The following is a 25,895-nucleotide window of genomic DNA, read 5'->3' as shown; positions in this document are numbered from 1 at the left end:
ACAGGTGTCTTCTTAATCATACAAACATGATGTATTTAAATACAGCTTGGTGATGCTTAACTACGTGGGTGTTTATGTAATCTGTCTGGAGTCCTGGCGATCGTAGTTCGAAGCTGTACAGTTGTTCCTGTTGGGATAGTCCTGCCTTCTGTGCATTGCAGACTCTCTCTCCCTCTTTAGTGGCTCCTCCCTCAGTGTCTCGGGGGAATGTGCGTGCTGTCACAGTGGCAAGAGGCCAGAGCCTGAAGAGGAAAGGGCGAAGGTTCGCCAGGGACCGGCAGGTTCCGGGGGCAGATGGGTGGAGCCTCAGAGGCTCAGGTCTAAATTCCCACCTGGCTAGATCTAGACAGAGACCCATTTGAAAAGGACCTAAGGACCATAAAGGTATGCCTTAGAAACTGTTACTCTTGTGTTCTTCCTGCATCTTGCCAAACATAACCCCCTTCTGCTTTTTTTCTTCTAATTGTTATAACTTCTCTTTTATAGAAGAATGAATGGCCTCTTGGTTTCCATTGTGCTTTTCTGGGGTTTTTTCTACTGCCTTCTCCCTATCTCACTCTCTGACACACACACACCCCCCCCAATATCTCTAACTGCTTCCTCATACTTAGGCTTGAATATATGTGTCCATATAAAGACTGACATTTTACCCAATGTTTCCTGATTTCCTTAGAAAGTTTTTCTGGAGTTCTCAGGGGTTCTTTACCTAGTACATAAAAGTTTGTATGTAGTATACATAATTTTTCTTTAAAAATCAGCATTTCATTTTAAGACCTAAAATTATCTTACCTACTTTTTTAACTCAAATCTGTTAGTTAAATGTATAAATCTCTTCAACTTAAAAAGAACTAGGTCAATGAAAATCTTTAACTTCTGCCCTCCTAAGTATTTTTCAATCATATGTTTCTCTTCAATACTGCATAGTAATGTGCCTGTGAATGATGACATTTTTTGGTGGTTCATATTAAAATTAACTTGGTATACAATTATATTTATAATGATTGCAGCTTTGAATATAGAAACAAATACCTTTCTGGCTGTACAAATTAATTTCAAGTTCTGGTATTGTGTAAGAGGCACACTATAAAAATAAATCACTCCTCCACACTGTAGGGCACCTTTACGGTCCATGGCCATGTGTACCTGGATTTAGGTGCCCTTCAAAATGTAGCAGAATTGACCTTGTATAAAACCAAAGTTTAAAAGTTACATGTTGGGATCCCTGGGTGGCGCAGCGGTTTGGCGCCTGCCTTTGGCCCAGGGTGCGATCCTGGAGACCCTGGATCAAATCCCACGTCGGGCTCCCGGTGCATGGGGCCTGCTTCTCCCTCTGCCTGTGTCTCTGCCTCTCTCTCTCTTTCTCTCTCTCTGTGTGTGACTATCATAAATAAATAAAAATTAAAAGAAAAAAAAGTTTAAAAGTTACATGTTAAATTTCATTCTTTCCATGCATTTTTTTATCCAAGCAACATAGCCCTAAGACAGACTACAGACTATTGAAAATATTAGACATGGGAGAAGAATTTTATATACATAGTATATATATCTACACACATATATATGTAGTTCTAGTCATTTTAAAAAAATAAGTCTCTTGTGAGTTGAACTTCCTATATATATCTATATAAAATTTCCGTGTGTGTGAGTGTGTATTTGGAAAACCTGACTCTTCTGGGAGCTTACAGTCTTTGGGGAAGTTTACTGTCCATTTTCTTTTAAAATTTTTTGCGTATACATTCAGCCATTGTAGATACTTATTTTAAAATTTTCGATTGCTTCTCCATCTTTGATGAAAAAGATACTTGATGTTTCTGTATCACATCTTTATGGTTCTGATGCAGAACATCCTTTTTATGACCCACATTGTTCAAAGTTTTAAGTCACAAAAAATGTAAATTTATTTATAAAAAATCAAGAGTCTCCTTTGTGAATTGAACCTTCCCTCCATACAGTTCACAGTTTAGTGTAACTGGATGGCTTGTCACTCACATAATAAACCACGTAGCTGATTACAGGTTGTAGATAAGCATAATAGACTTTGCTCAGTACTAATGACCAGTAAGAAAACAGAGAAGTCTTTAATCTTGGTAGGTTTCTCTCCAAAGCAGACTGCCCAGTGAATATTCCTGGAACAGCAGACACGAGGTGAGGCCCAAGTGAATATGTATTTTCTGAAAAATCAGGGGAGTTCTTTCTTTAATGACATAAATGTAATTGTATACTATAGCTTTACCATTTTTTAAAAGACTTTTTGAGAGAGCACAAGCACGAGGTAGTGGCATAGGGGCAGAGGGAGGGGGCAAAGCAGACTCTCCACTAAGCAGGGACCCTGACCCTGGTGGGACCCCAGGATCCTGACCCGAGCTGAGGCGGAAGCTTAACAGATTGAGCTATGAGCTACCCAGGCGCCCCGTAGCTTTACCAATTTTTAGCTACATTTAATGCCCCAATTTCTAAGAAATCAAACATGCACTTAAGCTGGCAATCAAGGCAAGATAATTTTCCTAAATCTTAAATTGAAAATTGAATTTTCTGTGCATTTGCTGTTAATTATTACATTATTTTGAATAAATCATTTTCCTTTCTCTAGGCATTATGAAAAACCTACACTTCAGAGTCATAACAATGCTAATAAGTCTTTATTTTAGTGGAACAATGACCAACCCACCCAGAGAAAACAGTATTTTATTCAAATCTGAGTGCCAATGGAATGGGCATCATCTGACAAATTGTTCTTTTACCGGAAAGCATGATGTACCTGCGGACACACCGCAGGCAGCAGCCACAGTGGACTCAAGTGCCAGTTTCCTTAGGGTTCTCTTACAGTCTCCTATGAGAAGAGAAGACTGGAATACAAAGCATCTGGACCTCAGTAACCATCTCATTTCGAACATCACCTTAAGTCCTCTTGCACACTTCCGTGCTTTGGAAATACTAAACCTCAGCAACAGTTCCCTCCGCTCCATCTCGTTGGATCTACCCAGTGCTAAGTCCTTGTGGGGGAAACGCCACAGAAGCCACTTGAGAAATAGGCTTCCAAGTCTAAAGCTGTTAATTCTTCGAAGAAACAGCCTCAGTGACATCCCCGAGGGTAAGGCCAATTTTAAAAGATGGACTAGACCAAAGAATGAGATGTTTGTTTCCATGTTTGTTTTCAGTGTTGAGGAAATAGCTGAAAGGAAAGCAATTTTATCAGAACAAATAAATGAGTTTCTAAGTGGAATTTCAAGTTATAATATGTGGAATTCATAGTGCAATTAATCTCCCATTACTATAACTTAATTTGTCGAGAGACAAGTATTTAAGTGCTGAATAATAATGCATGATTTCAAATAACCTACTTTGATTATCATATTTGTTACTAAAAATAGAAAAGCACTAAAAAATAACTAGTTCATGTACTTTCAATATGCAGCACAATTCAAATTAAGTTGCTATATTTATAATTTTTGTTTTGTTCAAATGCATTTTGCATCTATTTGTCTAATTGTCCTCCAAATGTAGACTAGAAATATGTTATTGATATATAACCAATATGTAAATTCCCATCTATTCTGGTATCTAGTAATCTACACAACCAATATTTTATTAAGAAAATGTATCAGATTCATAATCCATAGCCTCCTTTGCCTTTTTTTTTTTTTTGCCTTTTTTCTTTTTTGCCTTTTTTAATATTCAAGAGTGCTAGACAATTTCATTTGGCTTTTTAGTCTTGGTCACTATATGCTAAGTATTTATATAAGACATTCTGCTAAAAAAGAAAATGTAAAGATACTGTCTTTTTTTTCTTCATCCCAAATTATGCATAGTTTTTCTTATTTTCAGTTCTTTCATATTTTTATTGTCTTGCTTTTTCTCCAGCTTTTGGTCTTGTTTTAAGCATCGTTTTGACAATAGCCTGCCAGGTGAAGGAATGACTATCCCAGTCACCATATCAACAAAATGGTGAGAGAAGGGGAGGAGCCTTCTCTTCCTAAGCTTGTCCATAAAAGCAATGTGCAGGATTATTTTCAGTGTAAAGCATAAAATAATTGCATCTTATTTTATAATTTTATTGTATTCTTATTTTTAGAAACCTGTTATTTGTAGATCATTGGTAATTGAAGAAAAATTTAAAGGAAGACACTAGTCCTTCATGTAATACAGTTGACCCTTGTGCAGGTCCACTTGTACGTGGATTTTTTTTTTAACAAATACAATACTGTAAATATATTTTCTTTTCCTTCTGATTGTCTTAATAACATTATCTTTCCTCTAGCTTACTTTATTATAGTAATATAGTATATAATGTTTATAATATACAACGTATTTGTTCATTGACTTTTTGTTATGGGTAAGGCTTCTGGTCAACAGTAGGCTTTTTTTTTTAATGATTTTATTTATTTATTCATGAGAGATACAGAGAAAGAGGTAGAGACATAGGAAGAAGCAGGCTTCCTGCTGGGAGCCCAATGTGGGACTCGATTCCAGGCCCTTTGCCTGAGCCAAAGGCAGAAGCTCAACCACTGAGCCACCCAGGTGCCGAACAGTAGGCTTTTTAGTTTTGGGGAAGCTGAAGTTATATATAAATTTTTTACTGTGGGATGGGATCCCTGGGTGGCGCAGCGGTTTGGCGCCTGCCTTTGGCCCAGGGCGCGATCCTGGAGACCCGGGATCGAGTCCCACATCGGGCTCCCGGTGCATGGAGCCTGCTTCTCCCTCTGTCTGTGTCTCTGCCTCTCTCTCTCTCTCTGTAACTATCATAAATAAATAAAAAAAAAAAAAATTTTTTTACTGTGGGAGGTCAGCACCCCTAAACCCTGTGTTGTTCAAAGATCAACTGTATATATTCTTTATGCCTTTGTACATATTTTTCTTTCAAAACTGGATCATACTTTCCATAATATTTCATAATTTGTATTTTCATATCAGTATATTTTGGACATCTTTATATAATTAAGCAATGTCATAAATAATATTTTAAATAGTTGAATAGCTTTTATATCCATATACATATGTTATAATTGAGTTAATCAAACAACATTTGGACTTTCCATTTTGTTTGCTTTAACTTTTTTTTTTTGCTTTAACTTTTTAATGATCATCATTATAGCTACACGTATCCCTACAATATAACATTTTTTAAATAGTATGGTAGATGTGAATATCAACCCATAAATTCAAATATACTAGAGCTATAACCTTCTATTGTCTATAACTCAACATAATTTCTGAGCCCCCATTCTAGTAGGGTCTGTTGGGGATTGGGTGTAGATACTTGTACTTAACATCAGTCTTTCATGGGCTTTCTTTTGCTTTCCCCAAATTTGTGCCACAGCTGTAAAATCGTATACCCTGAAAAGGCATCAAAGTGTGTATGCATGTGCATGCATGTGCTTGTGTGTGTGTGTGTGTGTGTGTGTGTGTGTGTACGTCCCTTACACCTGCCAGCCAGAGAACATTTCCTTTCAGTTTTTTCAGTTTGGAGAAAATCCTTCCCATTTTTTGTTTCTTCAAAACCCTCTGTCTAAATCTACAAATTCCTTTCCTTTAAAGGTTTAGGCCTTTGGAAAACAAAAGCCAGAAAGACTTGTAGTCTCCTCTGTTTTCTGCCCTGCACTGCGCCTTCCCTAGGGTAATTAACACAGAGCCTACTTTCTGCTTGCATGGGAAGAAATGGAAAGAGAGAAATAGAGTTAAAAGATTAATAGGTCAAAATATCCTACCACTGAACATATTTCCTTAAGGCAGATGAATTCCCCAGAGCTAGCTGGAAGTCAGAGGGAATACAATTCCATTTAAGGACCAGACACCCCTTATAAAATGCACATCCATCCCCACCTTTCTTTTCCAAGTTGCACTTCTGCCTCCCCAAATATCAGGAAAAATGTTAAACTTGGAAAAGAGAAGAAAAAGTGAAATGCGCAAATTGTATATCTGAAATTCTACTAGAATTCTAGCAAATGAAGCCAGAGAGAGATGAATGAAACCAACAGGTGGGGGATGGAAGGCCAGTATAAGCCCTGAATCTAATTGGATATAATTCAGAGTTCTTTTATCCATAGCATTTTGTGATTTGAATTATTTTCCTCTAATCATCATATATTTCAGCTGAGCCTCTGTAACATCCCTCTGCCATTCAGTGATTCTGTGACCGTGGCTCAGTCACTTTGACTTTGAAATCCCATTTTGGAGAGAAAGAGCTGATAAAGAAGTGCTGCCTGGAGTACCATTCTGTTTCTGACCTTCCCTTTGTTCTTGGATTCCTTTGTAACTAAGCCTGTTTATAGGCAATTTTGGGGGGCCCCTGGCTGGCTCAGTACAGCATGCCGCTCTTGATCTTGGGGTTGTGAATTTGAACCCCACATTGGGGGTACAGTTTACTTCAAAAAAACTTTTTTAAAAGGGTAACATCTTGATAATGTAAGATTTACACATAGAATTGTTGTGAGGATTAAAGGAAAAATGTATTTCAAGAGCCTAATGTAACGTAGCACTTGGCATAATAGATGGTAGCTATTAAAATATGTGAAAAGTACTTTGTATACTTGTAAAGTACTTTGCAAATATTAGTTATTTTTACTCTCTTGGCACAAATTGAGAATAGCAGTCTATTTAGAAACAAATTATAAATTCCGTTTTGTCTAAATCTCAAGTTATCTTTTAAAATGTTAAATAACTACTGCAGTAGATGGAACTCCTAGCCCACGATAATTCCTGAGCAGAGACTCATTTGTATCCACCTGTTTATATAAGTGCTTGTGCTCCTCTAAAATAATATTCGAGATTCTCACAAAGTGGCAGTCAAGCAACTGGCCTTGCAGCACATGTGTACTTTTATAAATCACGGCCCCCGTCTTAAAATGGTGACAGCTTAAAGAAGCAACAGAAAGTTGCTTTCACCCCGGAAAGCCCACCTCTGTAAGAGTGACAGATCACAGTGACTCACTCAGTGTTAACTGATCCCGTATCATCAGAGTCAGCTGCGATGTCACCAATAAGCTTCATGTTGGGAAAATACCCAGAGGAGGTGCCAGTCAATGCAATTTACCAGTTAGCCAGCTATGAATTTAACCTTACTGATGATTCCACCTTCCTCACATATTTCTGGAGTGCAGCGTTAATAACAGAAAATCAGTTTCAAAACATTTAAAACAACGGGATCAATCTCCAGTTAAACTGTCCTACCTTCATCAAGCAACATTTTTGGAGTACCCGTAGAGCCCCCGGAAGTGTAAAGGCCCGACATCTTACTGGGATTCCAACTAGGTTGACAGGCCAGATTTGACTGCCTGATACTGAACACACTAAATTCTGGAACCCAAGAGATAAATGTGTTGCAGATGAGAGGACGTAATCCCTGACTTCTGAAACTGGTGGAGGAAAAAAATATATATATATATATAACCAGTGTATGGTAAAAAACAAAAATATTTTGTATTCTTTTTTTTTTTCAGGGAATTAAATATTTCCTCCTGGTTGCTATTAGATTTTAAAAATACCAATAACCTGCGTTCTCAAAACCAGGTCAGGTTCTAAAATAACAGCATGAATGTATGCCAGTAAGCTAAGAGGGTAAGGTCTTTGGCTCACCTATATAAGATTGACCACATTAAGGGCTACCCTTATGAATCAAATATCTTGTCTAGGACCATTCCAGACTCTTCTGATTCTTTTTTTTTTTTTAAGAGTTATACTGTTTTTTTTTATTATTATTATTTATGATAGTCACAGAGAGAGAGAGAGAGAGGCAGAGACACAGGCAGAGGGAGAAGCAGGCTCCATGCACCGAGAGCCCGATGTGGGATTCGATCCCGGGTCTCCAGGATCGCGCCCTGGGCCAAAGGCAGGCGCTAACCCGCTGCGCCACCCAGGGATCCCAACTCTTCTGATTCTTAATGCTCTTTGAACTTGAAGCCATAACCTCCTGAATGTCACTATTTATGTCACCAGGTTATCACTTTTAAGAGAACATTTAAGAAGTTCATAGTCCAAAGGAATGTTCCCAAGGCAGTTTAACGTCCGGGTGTACCCTCTGTGGCCTTTCTGCTAATAGGCACTGAGATAATTTCTTGGAAACAATAAAACGCCTTTGGCCACTTAAAGGCAAAGGCTAATCGGATTCTTGTCCCCCACGGCTTATGATCATAAGAAAGCAGTTCAATAATTAATCCCTTCTCCACAAAAGTGCCTCCACATTTTCCTCCCAGTGTTCAACCCCCCTCCCTTGAAACATGGCATCTACCCTCTGATGTCCAAGCCCCAGCCGTGAATGCCCCTCCCAACTTCTTTTGTTCACCTGAGTTCCCCCTCATCCTTGATGCACCACACAAAATCTCTAAAAGAACACATTTCTCCCCATTGAGAAACACAGCCAAGTGTCGTGGACAAGTTTACTCAAATTTCCCACCTCTATCCTGGGAGACCCCAAACAAACAACATCATTTCTAGGACCCCACCAGTTCCCTTCATACAATTAAACCTTAATTCTCTAACATTGGAAGTAGATGGAAATTTTTCATGTAGAAGGTGTAACTGAACTTAATTCCTATCTGAAGGTTTACCTTCCTCTTGGGGATCTTAGCTTGATACTAGGGAGTCAATTAAGGAGGTATCCTTGTAACTCTCTGCCTTCAAAGTCCCTACCCCCCATGCTTAGGATGTTCTGGTCCCATCCTTCTTATTTACTCTTTGTTTGTTTGGGGTGGTTTTTGGTTTTATTTAAATTCAATTAATTAACATTACCGTATTATTGGTTTCAGAAGTAGAGGTCAGTAATTCCTCAGTCTTATATAACACCCAGGGCTCATCGCATCACGTGCCCTCCTTAATGCCCTTCACCCAGTTACCCCGCCCCCTCACTCCTCTCCCCTCCAATGACCCTCAGTTTGTTTCCTATGATTAAGAGTCTCTTGTGGTTTGTCTCCCACTCTGATTTCATCTTGTTTTGTTTTTTTTTCCTCTCTTCCCCCACAATCCTCTGTTTCCTCTCTTAAATTCCCCATGAGTGAGATCCTTCTTATTTACTCTTATACTCTTCTTCTATACTCTTATACTTCTTGTATTATTCTATTTACCTGTTAATTGACCTTAAACAAGACACTTAACCTATCAAAAGCTGCCTGGTTCTTATTTTTAACTGCGGATGATGATGATGGCACCTACAGGAAGGATATGAGGGGTAGCGATAGTGTTTGTAAAAACTTTAACACAGAGAGTGCTGATACACGTAAAACATTTCTCATATAAAACATTTCTCATCTGGTACATAACAGGTGCTCAAAATGTCAGTTACCTTCTAGTGCCTTTGGACCACCCTGAGTCTCCAATTCTGTTCCCCATGCCAGTCTTTGCTATCATAGTCACTTCTGTGATTTGAGGTACAACGGGTAACTGTAGGTGGTTTCCGTTCTCTTTCTGCAGAAGTTCAGAGTTCATATGAAGTTCCGAGTACCCATCAACAATCCTGTTGCTACTGTTCAGGCTTCTGTAAGTCTGTACATTGTTGAGAGGCCCCTGCCTCTCTGTCATCTGAGCACACTTTGATCCTCCTTTGACTCTCTGAACCACACTGACCTGTGAGACCATCACCACTATCAAGATATAATGAACTATCCATACCCCTAAAAGCTTCCTCATGCCCCTTGTAATCTATCTTTCCCACCCATCCTCTCCCCTCAATCCAAGTGAACACTGACCTTTCTGATGCTATAGATTTGTTTGTATTTTCTATAATTTTATATTCATGCAATCATATGATATGTACTTTCATTTTTTGGGATAGATCCTTGCATTCAGCATAATTATTCTGAGATTCATCCACGGTGTTGTCTGTATTAAAATTTTGTTCCTTTTCATTGCCAGAATTCCATTGTATAGATATGCATTTACCTGTTACTGGACACTTAGGCTGTCTTTTTTGACTATTATAAATAAAGCTGCTAGCTAAAGGGATGGAGAAAGATAAACCATTACGTAAACACTAATCAAAAGAAGAGTGGAGTGGCTATATTAATTTCAGACAAAGTTTCCTTTAGAACCAGGAAACTATCAAGGTTAAATACAGCACTATATAAAGAGAATAAAGGGGTCAATTCTTGAAGACGACCTAATAATTTTAAACATAAATCCACCTAACAACAGAGTGTCAAAATATATGAGGAAAAACTGACAACTGAAAAGAGAATTAGAAAAATCCACTATAGTTGGTGACTCCCAGCACTCCCCGGTCAACTAACAGATTAAGCAGGCAGGTGATCAATAAGGATGTAGTTGACGTGAATATCACTCTCAATCAACTTGATCAAATTGGCATGTATAGAATACTCCCTCCAACAACAGTAGAATACACATTATTTCAAGCTTACATGAAATATTTACCAGGACAGACCTCGTTCTGGACCATAAAACACATCTTAACATATTTGAATAACAAATCATGCAAAGTATGTTCTCAGATTACAGTGGAATTAAGCTTGGAAATTAGCAACAGAAAGCTGCAAACCCCTCAAAGCTCTCGGAATTAAAATAACACATTTCTAGGTAACACATGTCACAGAAGAAATCTCAAGAGGGATTTGAAAATATTTTAAACTAAGTGAAAATGAAAATTCAGTTTGTCAAAATTTGCGGGATGTGGCAAAAGCAGTGGTTAGAGGGAAATGTATAGCATTAAAAGCATCCACTGGAAGAAAAGTCTAAAATCAATAACATAAGTTTCCTCCTTGGGAAAGTAAAGAAGTAAGAGCAATGTAAGCTTAAAGCAAACAGAAAAAAAGAAATCATAGAAATCCCAGCAGAGGGGCACCTGGTGACTTAGTGGTTGAGCATCTGCCTTCAGCTCAGCACGGGATCCCGGGATCCTGGGATGGAGTCCTGCATGGGGCTCCCTGCAGGGAGCCTGCTTCTCCCCCTGCCTATGTCTCTGCCTCTCTGTGTGTCTCTAACGACTAAATAAATAAAATCTAAAAAAAAAAAAAAAAAAGAAAGAAAAAAGACAAGAAAAATCGCAGCAGAAATCAGTGGAATTTAAAACAGGAAAAACAATAGATAAAATCAAAACCATAATGTTTCTTTGAAAAAAATAAAGCTAATAACCCTTTAGCCAAAAAGAAAAAAAAACAAGATGACACAAGTTGCCACTATCCGAGATAAAAGAGGGGTCATTGCTACTGTTCCTATCAACATTTAAAAAAATAATAAAACAGTCTTTATAGTAATACATGCTTTTGTTTCTCTTGGATGAATAACCTAGGTGTAGAATGGCTGAGCTGTATGTCAAGTAGATGTCTAACTTTTGAAGAAATTGCCAGTCCTGTGTGCAGTGGTCATATCATTTTAAATTCCCACCAGCATTGTGTAAGAATTTCAGTTGTCCTATATCCTTACCAGATATGGGCAATCTTTTTAATTTTAGTCATATTAATAGATGAAAGTGGTATATCATTGTGGTTTTAATTTGGATTTCCCAAATGACTAATGATATTGAATATCTTTCTGTGTGCTTATTTGCCATCTGTGTATCTCCGATGATGCATATAAATCTTTGGCCAATTTCTACTTTTTTTTAAATTATTGAGTTTTGGGGCACCTGGGTGGCCCAGTGGAATAACCATCTGCCTTCAGCTTAAAGGTCATGATCCCAGGGTCCTGAGATCAAGCCCTGCATTGGGCTCCTTTCTCAGAGGGGAGCTTGCTTCTCCCTCTCTTTCTATCACTCCCCCACTTGTGTTCTCTGTCAAAGAAATAAATAAAATATATTTTTTAAAAATCTATGAAAGAAGAGAAAAAATTTATTAAAAAATTATTGAGTTTTGAATGTTCTTTATATATTCTGGATACAAGACTTTTCAAGATATATCATTTGCAAATATTTTCTCCCAGATTATGGCTTGAGTATTTATTGTTTTAACAATGTCTTTCAAAGAGCAGAATTTTATTTATTTTTTTTAAAGATTTATTTATTTATTCATTCAGAGAGAGTGAGAGAGAGGCAGAGACACAGGCAGAGGGAGAAGCAGGCTCCATGCAGGAAGCCCAATGTGGGACTCGATCCCGGGTCTCCAGGATCACACCCTGGGCTGCAGGCGGCGCTAAACCGCTGCGCCACCAGGGCTACCCAAAGAGCAGAATTTTAAATTTTTGTGAAGTACAGTTCATCACTTTGTTAATGTATAATTTGTGTTTTGGTGTCATATCTAAGAAATCTTTGCCTAATCCAAAGTCACAAAGATTCTCTCCTATGTTTTCTTCTAGAAGTTTTATAACTTTACTTTTTTACATTTTATATATTAGGTTTATGATGTCTTTACATTTGGGTTTAAATTTAGGTTTATGATGTTTTAAAATAGTTCAAGTTAATTTTTTTGTACACGGTATGAATAACATATAGAAGTTTTAAAGATATGCAATTATTCCAGCACCATTTGTAGAAAAGACTATTTTTTTCCCCATCCTTTTACGTGTATCCTATCCATGTTTCTATATTTAAAGTGGATTTCTTGTAGGAATTATATAGCTGACTCTTGAATTTTTATCCAAACTTGGAATCTTTGCCATTTATTTGGTGTTTTAGGCTATTATTCATATCTATCATCTTGATTTTTTTTCTATTTGTTCCTTCTCTTCTTTGTTCCTTTTATCTTTTTTCTGCCTTTCTTGCATTCATTGCATATTTTTAAAAGTAATCCAATCTCCTTTGTAGGCTTACTAGCCATAATTCTTTGCTATTGCATTTTAGTGATTGCTTTGGGGTTTCCAATATACATCCTAACATCACAAGAAATTTTAACAATACTCTTCCACCTTTCTTCTATTGTTTGTGCTAGTATTGTCATACATTTTACCCCTACATATAAGTCTCACAATACATGTTAAATTTTTTACTTTAAACATGGGCCTGTCCATGTCTTTTTTTTTTTTTTTTTGGTATGAAATGTTCATGGTTAAACAGTAATGCTTACGAGATCTGAATTTCTTTTTTTTTTATTTAAATTTATTTTTTATTGGTGTTCAATTTGCCAACATATAGAATAACACCCAGTGCTCATCCCATCAAGTGTCTACCTCAGCGCCCGTCACCCAGTCACCCCATCCCCCACCCACCTCCCCTTCCACCACCCCTAGTTCGTTTCCCAGAGCTAATAGTCTTCCATGTTCTGTCTCCCTTTCTGATATTTCCCACTTATTTTTCTCCTTTCCCCTTTATTCCCTTTCACTATTATTTATATTCCCCAAATGAATGAGACCATATAATGTTTGTCCTTCTCTGATTGACTTATTTCACTCAGCATAATACCCTCCAGTTCCATCCGCGTTGAAGCAAATGGTGGGTATTTGTCGTTTCTAATGGCTGAGGAATACTCCGTTGTATACATAAACCACATCTTCTTTATGCATTCATCTTTCGATGGACACCGAGGCTCCTTCCACAGTTTGGCTATTGTGGCCATTGATGCTAGAAACATCGGGGTGCAGGTGTCCCGGCATTTCATTGCATCTGTATCTTTGGGGTAAATCCCCAACAGTGCAATTGCTGGGTTGTAGGGCAGATCTATTTTTAACTCTTTGAGGAACCTCCACACCGTTTTCCAGAGTGGCTGCACCGGTTCACATTCCTACCAACAACAGTGCAAGAGGGTTCCTCTCCACATCCTCTCCAACATTTGTGGTTTCCTGCTTTGTTAATTTTCCCCATTCTCACTGGTGTGAGGTCGGATCTCACTGTGGTTTTGATTTGTATTTCCCTGATGGCCAGTGATGCGGAACATTTCCTCATGTGCTTGTTGGCCATGTATGTGTCTTCCTCTGTGAGATTTCTCTTCATGTCTTGCCCATTTCATGGTTGGATTGTTTGTTTCTTTGGTGTTGAGTTTAAGAAGTTCTTTACAGATCTTGGAAACCAGCCCTTTATCTGATACGTCATTTGCAAATCTCTTCTCCCACTCTGTAGGTTGTCTTTGAGTTTTGTTGACCGGTATCTTTTGCTTTGCAAAACTTCTTATCTTGATGAAGTCCCAATAGTTCATTTTTGCTTTTGTTTCTCTTGCCTTCATGGATGAATCTTGCAAGAAGTTACTGTGGCCGAGTTCAAAAAGGGTGTTGCCTGTGTTCTCCTCTAGGATTTTGATGGAACCTTGTCTCACATTAAGATCTTTCATCCATTTTGAGTTTATCTCTGTGTATGGTGCAAGAGAGTGGTCTAGTTTCATTCTTCTGCATGGGGATGTCCAATTTTCCCAGCACCATTTATTGAAGAGACTTTTTTCCAGTGGATAGTCTTTCCTCCTTTGTCGAATATTAGTTGACCATAAAGTTGAGGGTCCACTTCTGGATTTTCTATTCTGTTCCATTGATCTATGTGTCTGTTTTTGTGCCAGTATGAATTTCAATCCTAGCTCCATAGCTCCACCTACCATGACGTGGGGCAACTTCTTAACTTCACTGCACCTAGGTTTTGCCATTTACAAGATGATAAAACCCTCAGGGCTCTAAAAGGATTAAAAGGAAATGTTGGGGGCACCTGGGTGGCTCAGTCAGTTAAACATCTGCCTTGGGCTCAGGTCCTGATCCCAGGACCCTGGGCTCAGGTCCTGATCCCAGGACCCTGGGATCAGGCCCCACGTTGGGCTCCCTGCTTGGCGGGGAGCCTGCTTCTCCTCCCTCTGCTGCTCCCCTGCTGGTGTGCTCGCTCTCTCTCTCTCTCTCAAATAAATAAATAAAATCTTTAAAAATAAAAAAAAATAAATCAAAGGAGATGTTTGTGAAGTGCTTAGAGCATAAAGTGAGTATATCATTAAATAGGAGTTTTAAAATGATTTCTTCCCTCCACTGAGCTCCTAGGGTCCATGTTAAGCAGTGAGATACTACAGAACTATGATCTCACACCCACCTAGAGGCAATGTTGAGGAAACCATAGCTTCTTTCATACTGGTGTCTTATGCTGCACTTTTTTCTCACAGACCCATATGTTGACATATTAAAAGGTGTAGGACTATTCTTCACAAAGAAACATATTTTCTCTAGGGGTTATATTCAAACTACTTTACAACTGGCCTGTAGCCTGGGCTTTCAGTTGTGTGCCTAGGGCAGTGGGGCTGCACACAAAGGCCCGGCCATGGTTATTTACAAACCAACATGGAAGTATTTCTTGCTAGCCTATGGCAGCTAAATTTCAGCCTGGGTTCTCTCCCATTTTTCTTAAACATGCCGCTTCTTGGCCTATCCTTTGTTTTCCTGCTTTTGATAGAGGCATGAGTACAAAGAAATCTTCTTCTGTAAGTGCCTGCCCCATCTAAAGCAGGCAGCCCTCATTCAGCTCTAGCCCAACATTGTCTTGTGCCTGTTGGGACTTCCAATTTTTCAAAGAGATGCTAGAAATGCAAATTTTTGCATTGAGTCTTTAATGTTAGCTCAGTAATTTTTAAATCTCTCTGCGGGTCACACACTGTGACCTCCAGCTTATTGAATACATACTATATTCCAGGCACTGCAAGAGTTAACAACACTATGAGTTCTGCCTCCAGAAGGTACTAAAGTATCTGATGGAAGAGGCAGGGAGGCAAACAACAGTTCATTTTACAGTAGGAGGGTGGGGGTGTAACTGCTTGTATGACCGGGAGCTTTTTCTTGTGTGTATGTCTTATCACTCCGACACAAGGATGCTATGCTCTATTTGTCCTCAGCACTAAGTGCCTAGCTCGTTATGTTGTGATTGAGTTGTCTAATGGTCTCTTACGTAATCCGTACAGCTGATATGAACCTATGATAACATCAATGTATGGCTTTTTACATTAAGTCATCATCTCTGCATAATCAGTCTGATAATGAGTGCCTTGCAGACCGTAGACAAGGAATAAACCCTTCTGGAATTGAACCAACCTGATCTCTTAAGTAGCAGTTGGTTAAAGACACAAACTACGTTCGAGGGGCGCCTGGGTGGCTCAGTTCAGCGCCTGTCCTGGGCTCAGGTTATGACCTGGGGGTCCTGGGGTCCAGCCTGCCAGGGACTCCCTGCTCAGTGAGGAGTCCGCTTCTTCCTCTCCCTCTGTCCCTCCCCCCTCACTCGTGATTTCTCTCTCTTTCAAATAAATAAATAAAACCCTTTAAAAAAAAAGAAAAAAGACACAAACTACATGTGAGAACAGAGCAGAAGGAAAATGTGAAAATGCAGGGCATCCTTGTGAGACTCATATGGGAAATCAGATTTGGAAGTCTGCTCTGACTGGCACCTCCTTCTCAGCCTTTATGTTCTGTGCCAAATGGGCCTCCTGGTTTACTCTCTGGAATCAAGTGAAATACAGAGACAGAGACCAAAACCACATTAGATTGTCTTGTCCGGAAACAAAACCTAGCTACAACTTATTATGTCTGGAAAATAGCAAGGCCTAGAAATGTTACAGCATCCACAGTAACTCTTGAGTGTTACTACCACTGATGGTTTAGTTCATCTCCTTCCCTCCCCTTGCTCAGAATGTCTGTATCTGTTTGCATGTGGCTCTTTCTCCCCCAAGAACGTTGGAATCATACTCTAGGCTGTTCTGCAACTGAACACTGTCCCTCCCAGGCGGGCCGTGGTTCCTGTACATCTCCCCTGGCTCTCTAAGCCTGGGGGATGCAGCGCAGGATCGCGTACCCTACCCCATTGAACCAGTCCTCCTTGGACGGCCACGCAGGGTGTCTCCATTGCTTCACCCTTATAAACAATGTTACAGTACATATCACCCATTTATATTTTAATGTGCTTTTTCATTTTAATAGGATTATGGAAACTGAAGTCATTACAGAGTCTGGATCTGTCGTTCAACAGGATATCGCAGATCGGTTTGTCTGACTTTCAGAACTGCCTGCGGCTGGAGAACCTCTACTTAAAGAGCAACAAGATAGTCCAGATTCATCCAGAAGCCTTCAAGGACCTCAAGAAGTTACAGGTTATAAAATGACTTTTAGAGCTTTTCCAATAGGCAGACATCTGGGCAATTACATTAAAAGAATATTTCTATTGAAGAGCTCCTCGCCCAGGAGTACTGGCTATTAGTCAAAATCTAGAGATTTTAGAGTCTGTTTTAAGACTCTGCTGAAATTGCTGAAGTCTCTCTCTTGCCTCAAAAATCAAATGCCTCAGTAATGGATGTGAGTTTTACTCGAACATAACACTCAGCAGCAAAAACTGGCACATTTTTCTAAATCAAATTAAACCCAACTCCAAGCTTCCACTTACCAGTTGGCAAGAAATTCCCTCTGAGTTATAAGTCGAGGCTCCCTCCCTGAGCTGCAGGGTGGGTCAAAGGTCCCTGGGGTCTTGTGCAGTCTGGAGCACTTGCGGAGGTTCCCCCTGCCCCCGGGGCAATGCTGAGCTGTCCGGAACCGGGCTATACAGGGCTCTGAAGGCCTGTGACACTGTTGCTTTCAAACCCAAACCCATTATTTTATTTCAAATAATAAAAATGATGATAATAACAGCTCATATCTGTAGAGTACTTACCACATGCCACCTACTGTTCTAAACAAATGTCGGACTCATCCTGGGGGCTCTGTGTCACATTTTGGAGCTGCAGTGCCTGTCTCTCAGGCACCTTGAGGTTTATCTCACTGAAGAACTGACAGCTGTGAAGGGGAGGATCCCCCGAAGCCCTGCTCCAGGCTGGGCAGCCTCAGCTCCTTCCCTCAGCACCTTCCTCCAACCTCCCCACAGTGTTCCTTTAGAAAGGCCTCCAGTGTGACATCTAGCGATGTCCTAGGTAAAGATTCAGTCCCCCATATCCTCCATCACACACCCTCACTCTGTATATAGGCCAGCATCGTTCAATAGAAACAAATTGTGAGCCGCACATGCAATTTTAGATGTTCTAGTAACTGGATTCAGAAAGGAAAAAATAAGCAGGTGCATTTCATGTAGTAACATATTTTGTAACCCACAATACCCAAATATTATCTCTTACCCATGTAACCAATATAAAAATTATTCATGAGATATTTTACATCATTTTTCACACTTAAGACTTCAAACCCTGGTGTATATTATACACACCCTTGTCCCAACATGACTAGTTATGTTTCAATGCTCGAAAGTCACGTGTGGCTAAGGGCCGTCATATTGGGCAGCATCGACATAGACAGCGGCTGTTTCCCAGTTTTATAAAAAGTGTTATTCAAGTACGGGTGCAAGACAAATTTCCAACTGCCACCTTTCAGCCAGCGCCCCCCGCCCCCCAGTCCCTCCGCTATTGAAGGGAGGAGAGTGAAGCAGTGGTAAGGTGGGTGGACTCTGGGCTCAGCTGCCTGGCTTGAGATCTAGGCTCTGCCCCTTTGCAGGCACACAATCTTGGGCAAGTCACCGTATCTCTCTGTGCCTCTGTTTTCTCGTCTGAAAAATGGAGGTAACTTCATTCCTTTCTCATAAATTAAATGTTTTAATGCATTCGCAGCACTTTAGTGCATAGTGCTTCGAATAGTACTTGGAATATAGCAAGCTCTTTATCAATACAGACTGCGTATAGAAATTCTCAAGTGGCCACAGCACCCTACTCTTGAACATACAAATCTGGTCATGCCACTTCTTGTTAAAAATCCTTCTAAGCAAAATAAATAAATAAATAAAATAAAAAACAATCCTTCTAAGCTTTCACAACAAGGGCCTGGCCCCTGCCTGTCTCTCCAACCTCTTTGCAAACCACTCTCCCTTGCTCACTGCACTCCTGCTTCTATCTTCACACCAAGGCTGAAAGAGCACACACGGATCCTCCTCTCCCTGGGAGAGCTAACTCTTACGAATCCTTCCAATGTCACTTCTTCAAGGAAGCCTTCCTGGGGCCTCCACATTGAATTAGCTGCCCTTTTATATACACTTATAATGTGCTATGCTTTTTCCTCATTGCAGTTCTCACAACTCAATTTATTTAATTATAGGTACGGTTCATTGTTAATGCCTATATCCCCATAATCTCTTTAAGGACATACATCATGATCTATCTTGTTTTAGTGCTTAGCTTATGTCTAATTCATAACACATTTAAAAATACTCGCTGAACAAAAATGGATGATGATCCTGAATAGGTACATTACAAATGACTACTAATTTAGCAGCCTAAAGCCACACACATATTATCTCATGATCTGGGGAGTCAGGAAGCCAGGCAAGGACCTGGGTCCTTTGCTAAGGGTATCTCAAGAGGCTGAAGTCAAGATGTTGGCCAGGGTTGGAGACTCACCTGAAGGCCCAGCTGGAGATGGACCCACTGCCAAGCTTACGCGGTTGTCAGCAAGACTCAGTTCCTTGTGGGCTATGGAAGTGAGGCTCGGTTCCTCACTGGCTGTCAGCCTTAGCCTGCCTTCAGGTCGTGTCACGTGGGCCTCTCCATAGGGCAGCTCACTTTAGAGCCCGAGTAGAGAGCCTGCTAACAAGAAAAACATTACAATCTAGATGATGTAATCACGGGAGTGACATCACATTGCTTTTGCCATACTCGATTGCTTAGAACCAAGTCATAGCCCCTGCCTACACTCTAAGGGAGGAGAGTCCTCAAGGGCATCAAGACCAGGTGGCAGGACCACTGGGGACCATCTTTGCCACGGTAATTATCAGAGCAGATGAGAAAGTCCACTCAACTTGGCAGTGCTCCCCAGCTCCCCACAAGTAGGCTGCTGGATTGCCTGGGAACCTCCCCTAGTATACTATACACTGATTATAAGTGTATTTGTGGGTGTGATTGCCCTGTGTCTGTTGTTACTTCCTATGCATTCTTACTGTGCTTCATAAGTGTTCTGTAGCTCACAGGTAAGAACTGCTACAGGCAAACTAAAAACCAGCCCCAAGAATATTTTAAATCATCTGTAATTCTCACTTCATCTGAACTGCCCAGAATCACACAATTCCTCCTTCTCCATGATCCCTTCTCCATGTTTGGCAATAACTCTAAAAACTGGTTTTGGAACTTGGTGAACATATTTGGTACCAGAAAGCTGAATATCAAAATAGATGTTGGGTTTTTTTTCCACTTTCAGGAGATGAATTTAGTACTTGCACTATGCTATGTGTCTTCCCATGTGGGAATCTTTTCAAAAGCCGGATAGATTTTTCGAAGCATAAATTCATCATTGTGTTTAGATCAAATGAAATAAGTTCCACCGACATTTCAAATTAGCATTCCTTTTCTTAATTGTTCCCATTCTTCTTAGAGGCAGTGATTTGTGTAGCAACATTAGATGCCTCTCCTAATCTTTTCTATAATGTACACCCCTCTCGGATGATGGTGGATGGCTTTTTCTTTAGGCAAATGAGACTGTTCTGCTTTCATCTTTCCTCAGAAATTATTCCTCCTAAATCATTCTATTAGCTTTCTGTTCCTGCTCCAGTTTTGTTTTTCAGTTCCATGATTTGTAATATAATAAGATGCTGGGATGAAGAAAATGCAGATATGCCCTAAAAGGCAAATAACTACCTGAAACACATCGGAGTGTTTCACTGTGTTGCTGAGGAGGGGTACATAAGGAAAGCTACTGATCCCAGGCAAGGCCTGGCCAAGTGAAGTGGCCTTTGCTCCCCTTACCTCCCCCACCTCCTAAGTCTCCTCCTTCCTGTTTCAGGCAACCTCCCTTTGGGCGTCAAGACTACTTGGTTGCTCAGTGCTGGAAAGGTCATCCTCACTACCTAAATTCAGGGAGAATTCTGATTCTATACTTTGTGGTCTTGGTCGTGGTGCTGTTTGATTGTTTGAATCATCTCTTCTTAGGAATTTATATAACCCAAGATGCCAGTGCTGTTTTTCCCCCTGATGTTTAAAAAACAATTGACCTGGATAACATTCAGCCTCTCTGGCTGTCATCCATGGCCCACTTTTTTTTTCCTTCCAGCAAGGTTTGCATTTTCTCTTTTATGATTTTCTCTTCTTCTGATTACCACCTGCCCCTCCCTAAGCCCCTTGACCCCACCCTGCTGCCTCCTGCCCCAGGCCTCCTCCACCCAGCCTGTTATTCCCGTGCAGTGAACCCAGGCTCCAAGAGGGCGTGTTCCAGAGTGGAAGGTACACAGCTGTGGAGCTAGATCACATTTCAACTCTGCCATTTCATTCATTCATTCATTCATTCATTCATTCATTCCCTTCTCCATTATTTACTGAGCGTTCACTGTGTACCAGGCCCTGGTTCTACAGGGGCTGTGTGGTATGCACTGTGTGACCTAGCCCAGTTTACTACTCTGTGAAAGGTGGGGAGGGGGAGGGAGAGGAAGCTTTTGGGAAGATTGGAGACAATATATGTGAAACACCCAGGAGAATGCCTGGTACACAGCAGCACTCTGCGAACAATAGCTAGAGCTACACCCAACTGCTTTCCCTGCTGTATCATGCCACTATCATATTCAACTTCAACAGATCCTGCTCTGTGTTTCTAGAGCCACTGAAGCTCTTGTTGTTCCCCAGGTTCCCGTTCATTTCTGATTAGACTAGCAAAATTAGTCATCTTGTGAATACTAGGTAGCTACGGATACTGATATCTCAGGGGGACCCTTGAGATCATCGCTGATGCAAAAGATCTCTGTCTTTGCTACTTCTGGTCAACCACGATTCTTACGTGTTCTATGTTCTCATCGTCTGGTATCTTTGGTTGCTTTCCAGATCACAGCGCTTCTAGAAATTCTAGACCTGGTATCTAATTCTAGACCTTGATAACAACAGGGAGTCTAGATTTTATTTAAAAGTAAAAATTAGGGATGCCTGGGGTGGCTCAGCGGTTGAGCACCTGCCTTTGGCTCAGGGCATGATCCCCCAGTCCCGGGATTGAGTCCCACGTTGGGCTCCCTGCATGGAGCCTGTTTCTCCCTCTGCCTGTGTCTCTGCCTCTCTCTCTCTGTGTCTCCCATGAATGAATAAATAAATAAAATCTTAAAAATAAATAAATAAATAAAAGTAAAAATTACAACTCATAGGAAAAAAGGAAGGGGAAATGGTTGGGCATCTAATATAGGCACCATACTTAAAGCTTTCACATACATTTAATCCTTAAAACAACCCTAGGAAGTAGGCTCTTAAAAAGTGAACCGTTTGCTGAGGCTCACAGATTCTCTAACTTCTCAAATCCGTGCTAAATTCCTGTTGCCTCCACAGCAATGTAAACAATATCTGTAACTATTATTTATTTTGTCTCTAAATGTCTTTATTCACAGGCTGTCCTCAATTTGTCTCTTCTCAAACAGGTTGTAGACCTCAGCGACAATGTTCTGACCACCATCCTACCAATGATGATCATTGCTCTCAAACTTCCCCGTCTGGAGGTGGACTTGGCTGATAACCCATGGCAGTGTGACTATAGCGTGGCAGCCTTTCAGAATGTCATTTCTGAATCCTGGAGGAAAACATGGAATGTAATCTGCAGCAAGTCTGTGGGTAAGTCAGTGGTGCCTCCTCTCTCTGAAACGGTTCCAGCTGAACTGAAAAAGCACATGAAAAATTTAGTCTCATTTGAAACCGTGACAGTCCCCGTGAAAGCGAGGGTGTTGATTATGGCATTAAGTCAGCCACGGGCTGTGTCACGGAGTAATCACTGGCGCCTAACTGCTTCCCTCAGTTCGCGAATGATTTTCTTCACACGGTCAAAGAAACCTAGCTCAAATAGCTCAGGAAGCAATTTGATTTGATCGAAGACAGAAGTTTCACAGGAAGACAAAGCCCCAAAAGGTCACATTTTTATTCTGATTCTTAACAAATAGCCGGTCAAAGAAAGAACTGAAATGCAAAACATGATTAAAGTACTTGCCCCTGAAAATAACACTATATTTTAACTATGCTAGAATTTAAATAAAGTGCTTGCTAACCCTCTGAAAGTATAATCCTATATATGTGTGTGTGTATGTACATACACACACCATACACATATTTCAAAAGTATACGTTGATTTGTTCCCTGATCTTCTCCCAAAATGCTAGACTATGTTACTAGAGTTGAACATTCTGGAAGACTTTTTTTTGGCCATTAACTATCTTGGCTAAATCTCAAACTCCTAACTGGGTCTCAGGGGGAGGGGGGTAGGGTTCTCTGTAATGAGTCCTGGACTCTGTTCTGCCCATGACCGCCACTGACGTAGAAACATCATGATGCTTACCAGGTTCTAAAGAAATCCATGAAGATCACAGAGAAGTCTTAACGTCAGCCATCCCATTTCATTCCTCTATAAAAGCCATAACTAGCCTCCTGGGTATGGAAAGCAGAAGGTCAGAAACCGGGAGAGAAACTTGAATGTTTGTTTACCACCGGTGGGGGTTGGGGGGTGAGACAATGATATGCACGTAGGTAAAGCCAGGGCAGGCTTTGGAGGTGGCTGATGGAATGTAGGAGGTGGAGGAGACGTGGAAGGAAAAGCGATGTCGATGTCGCGGTCCCCCGGCCTGGCTTCTGTCGCCCCATGGGCAACAGGCAGGCAGGAAGCCTAAGAAATGTACAGCTTCCCGGGCCTCTTGAGTAGCCGCCCTGGGCCCGACCGCCGGTGCCACAGTGCGCAGGGCCGCAGACCTAGTGTTGGCCTTGCCCAACCAACTGATCAACCGGTGAAGCCTCTCTTCCCGGCCTGACACCTCAGACACAGCTAGGGAAGGACTGAGGGGCCTCACAGAAGCTTTTAAAACCCTTGGAGGCTTACTCCAATGTCCACTCACTGTATTTCCCCCGCCCCACTTCCAGGGAGCGAGGAGGCCTACGGGTGGACCCCCCGAAGCCGGATGTCCAGGGAGACCCACCTCCCCGACAGTGCCCCCGAGGGGCCGCGGGCAGGCCCGCAGGAGCACGCCGGCACCCCGCGGAGGGGACACCCTGCGGGCGCCCAGGCCACCCGGAGGCCCAGCCGCCTGCGCAGGGGGGCCGGGAGCCCCAGGGATGCGCCGCCGGCCAGCAGAGCAAGGGACGCTGCCCAGGACCTCGCCCTGGCCGTCTGCCTGGCCGTGTTCATCACGTTCCTCGTGGCTTTCTGCCTGGGGGCTCTCGCCAGGCCTCTCGTGGACAGACTGTGGTTCCAGAGGTGCGGCCGCCAAAGGTCGGGCGTGGACCGTGCAGACTCCAACCAGGCTTCGGGCGGCGCTGCGGGGAGCCCCGGGCGCCCCGGCCCCGAGCCCGCCCCTCCGGCCTGGACTGCCGTGGAGGGCGGCGGGGAGCGCGGAGGGCCCGGGGCCGGGAGGGACGACCCGATGTCCAGGGACGGCGCGGCCCCCTCGGGCCTGCGGGGGCCGCCGAGCACCACCCTAGAGGGACCAGCCGGGGCGGGGCGGGACGGCCTCCCCAGCACCCATGTTCTTGCACAAGGCAGCTACGCACGTCTGGCCCTGGAAGGGTCTCCCGGGGCGCACCCCGCCGCGCCTGGCAGGTGCACGGCGGGCCCCGGGCCGGACTTAGACGGCCGAGCGGCGGCCTCCGTCCCCGAAGCGCCAGCGTGGCCCAGAGCAGCGCGGGCCCCGCCGGACGGGCCCTCACCTTCCGAGCATCCCGAGGCAATGCACGTGGGCGCTTACCTGAACTTGGGGGACTCACAGCAGCCGAGGCCCCGGGGGGCCAGCACCCCGGAAGGACTGTCCACCTGCATGGGAGCCGCGACGCCCGGCGACCCAGGAGCGCCCGGCCCGGCCCCAGCGGACCTTCTCTGGGATGCAGGCCACCACCTGCGCGTGGAACCGGGGCAGGAGCATGTCCCCTCCACGCTGGACAGCGACTCGGACTCTGAGGAAGGGTCCTTGTTCACCCTGAGTTCGCTGAGTTCAGACGATGCGGGAAATGCCGAAGAAGAGGCCCGTGAGTCCCCGGAGGACGAGGACTCGGGGATGAGGAAGGACAGGGTTGTGTCATTAGACGATGCTGAGGATGCCGAGGACAACAGCCCCCGCTGGGAGACTCTGGACAGGTGTGAGACTCCGGAGGAGCCTTTTGATAAACCTCTCATTTCGGGTCCAGACTCTGGCACCCAGCCGTCGGGGGACCCACTGACCCGGCCCGGGTCCCCGGGCAGTCCCGGGCCCTCCGGTGAGCAGGCCCCAGGCAGGGGCATTAGTGATTACGCCGCAGCGCGCCTCTCCGAGGCAGTGGAGTGGCGTTACTCACTCAGAGACCTAGAATTTTTAGCTGCGGATGCTGTACCGCAAACACCACCGCAGACTGCCGAAGTCCCCCCAGATCCCGCCCAGAGCGACTGTCGGGGAAGAGACCCGGGCGTTTATAAATACGAACCCCGCGTGCAGGAGGCAGACCCAGGCCCACGTGGTATTCCTCTCCGGATCGCTGCGGGTGAAAACTTAAGCCCCTCACAGCAAAATTCTGACGGGGGCAACCCGAATTCCCACCCGATGGACGCTGATGCAAATGGGGGGGTTGTATGTCCCCGTGAGGACTGTGATTCCAGAGGGGTTATAAGCCACACACAACTGTTACAACCCTGTAGTGATGAACCGGCTCTTTGGTGTGAAAGAGGACGAGGGGATGATGCCGAAAAGAGTGTCAAGAGCCAGGGGCCATTATTACAAGAGTTCCCAGAAGAAACCAGTTCACTGGGAACAGGGGAGCCCCTCGGTGGTAGAGACTGGGGTAAAGACTCAGAAGAGAATCTGTGGTGGTTAGAAAAAGAGCCTTCTAACTTCTATATTCAAAGGGAGAGCTGGGCCAGCATGTCGGGCGTTGACTCTCTGTACGAGGACCAGCTCTACTGCGACGAAGACAAGGATGCGGAACTTGGGAATCAAAGGGAATTCAAGTAAAACGTTTCGTAGAGATTGAAGCACTTCGATGGAACCGCTGAAAAGATGCTCAGCAAACTCTGCCCAGAGAACGGCACAGCTTTCTGGAGGTTGGTCGCGAAACTACAAAGCTGGGGCGATTCAGAGCAACTCTAAATATTTTTTCATAGGTTATGTTAAAGAGGAACCATTTTGTAGACCAAACTGTAGATTT

General features: G+C 42.7%; 1 protein-coding gene across 1 annotated transcript; it reads left to right on the top strand.

Annotated features, from left to right (window-relative positions):
* The first annotated feature begins 106 nt into the window (after nucleotides 1–106).
* Nucleotides 107–25,895, top strand: LRRC66 (leucine rich repeat containing 66). The gene is made up of 5 exons (XM_038555078.1): nucleotides 107–384; nucleotides 2,591–3,091; nucleotides 16,738–16,907; nucleotides 22,169–22,358; nucleotides 23,649–25,895. The coding sequence occupies exons 2-5, from the start codon at nucleotides 2,596–2,598 to the stop codon at nucleotides 25,700–25,702; spliced, it is 2,910 nt and encodes a 969-aa protein (XP_038411006.1). The 5' UTR covers nucleotides 107–384; nucleotides 2,591–2,595; the 3' UTR covers nucleotides 25,703–25,895.

This window comes from Canis lupus, chromosome 13 (genome assembly GCF_011100685.1).
Source record: "Canis lupus familiaris isolate Mischka breed German Shepherd chromosome 13, alternate assembly UU_Cfam_GSD_1.0, whole genome shotgun sequence".
Taxonomy (NCBI): Eukaryota; Metazoa; Chordata; class Mammalia; order Carnivora; family Canidae; genus Canis; species Canis lupus.
This window is presented reverse-complemented; position numbering and strand designations above follow the sequence as displayed.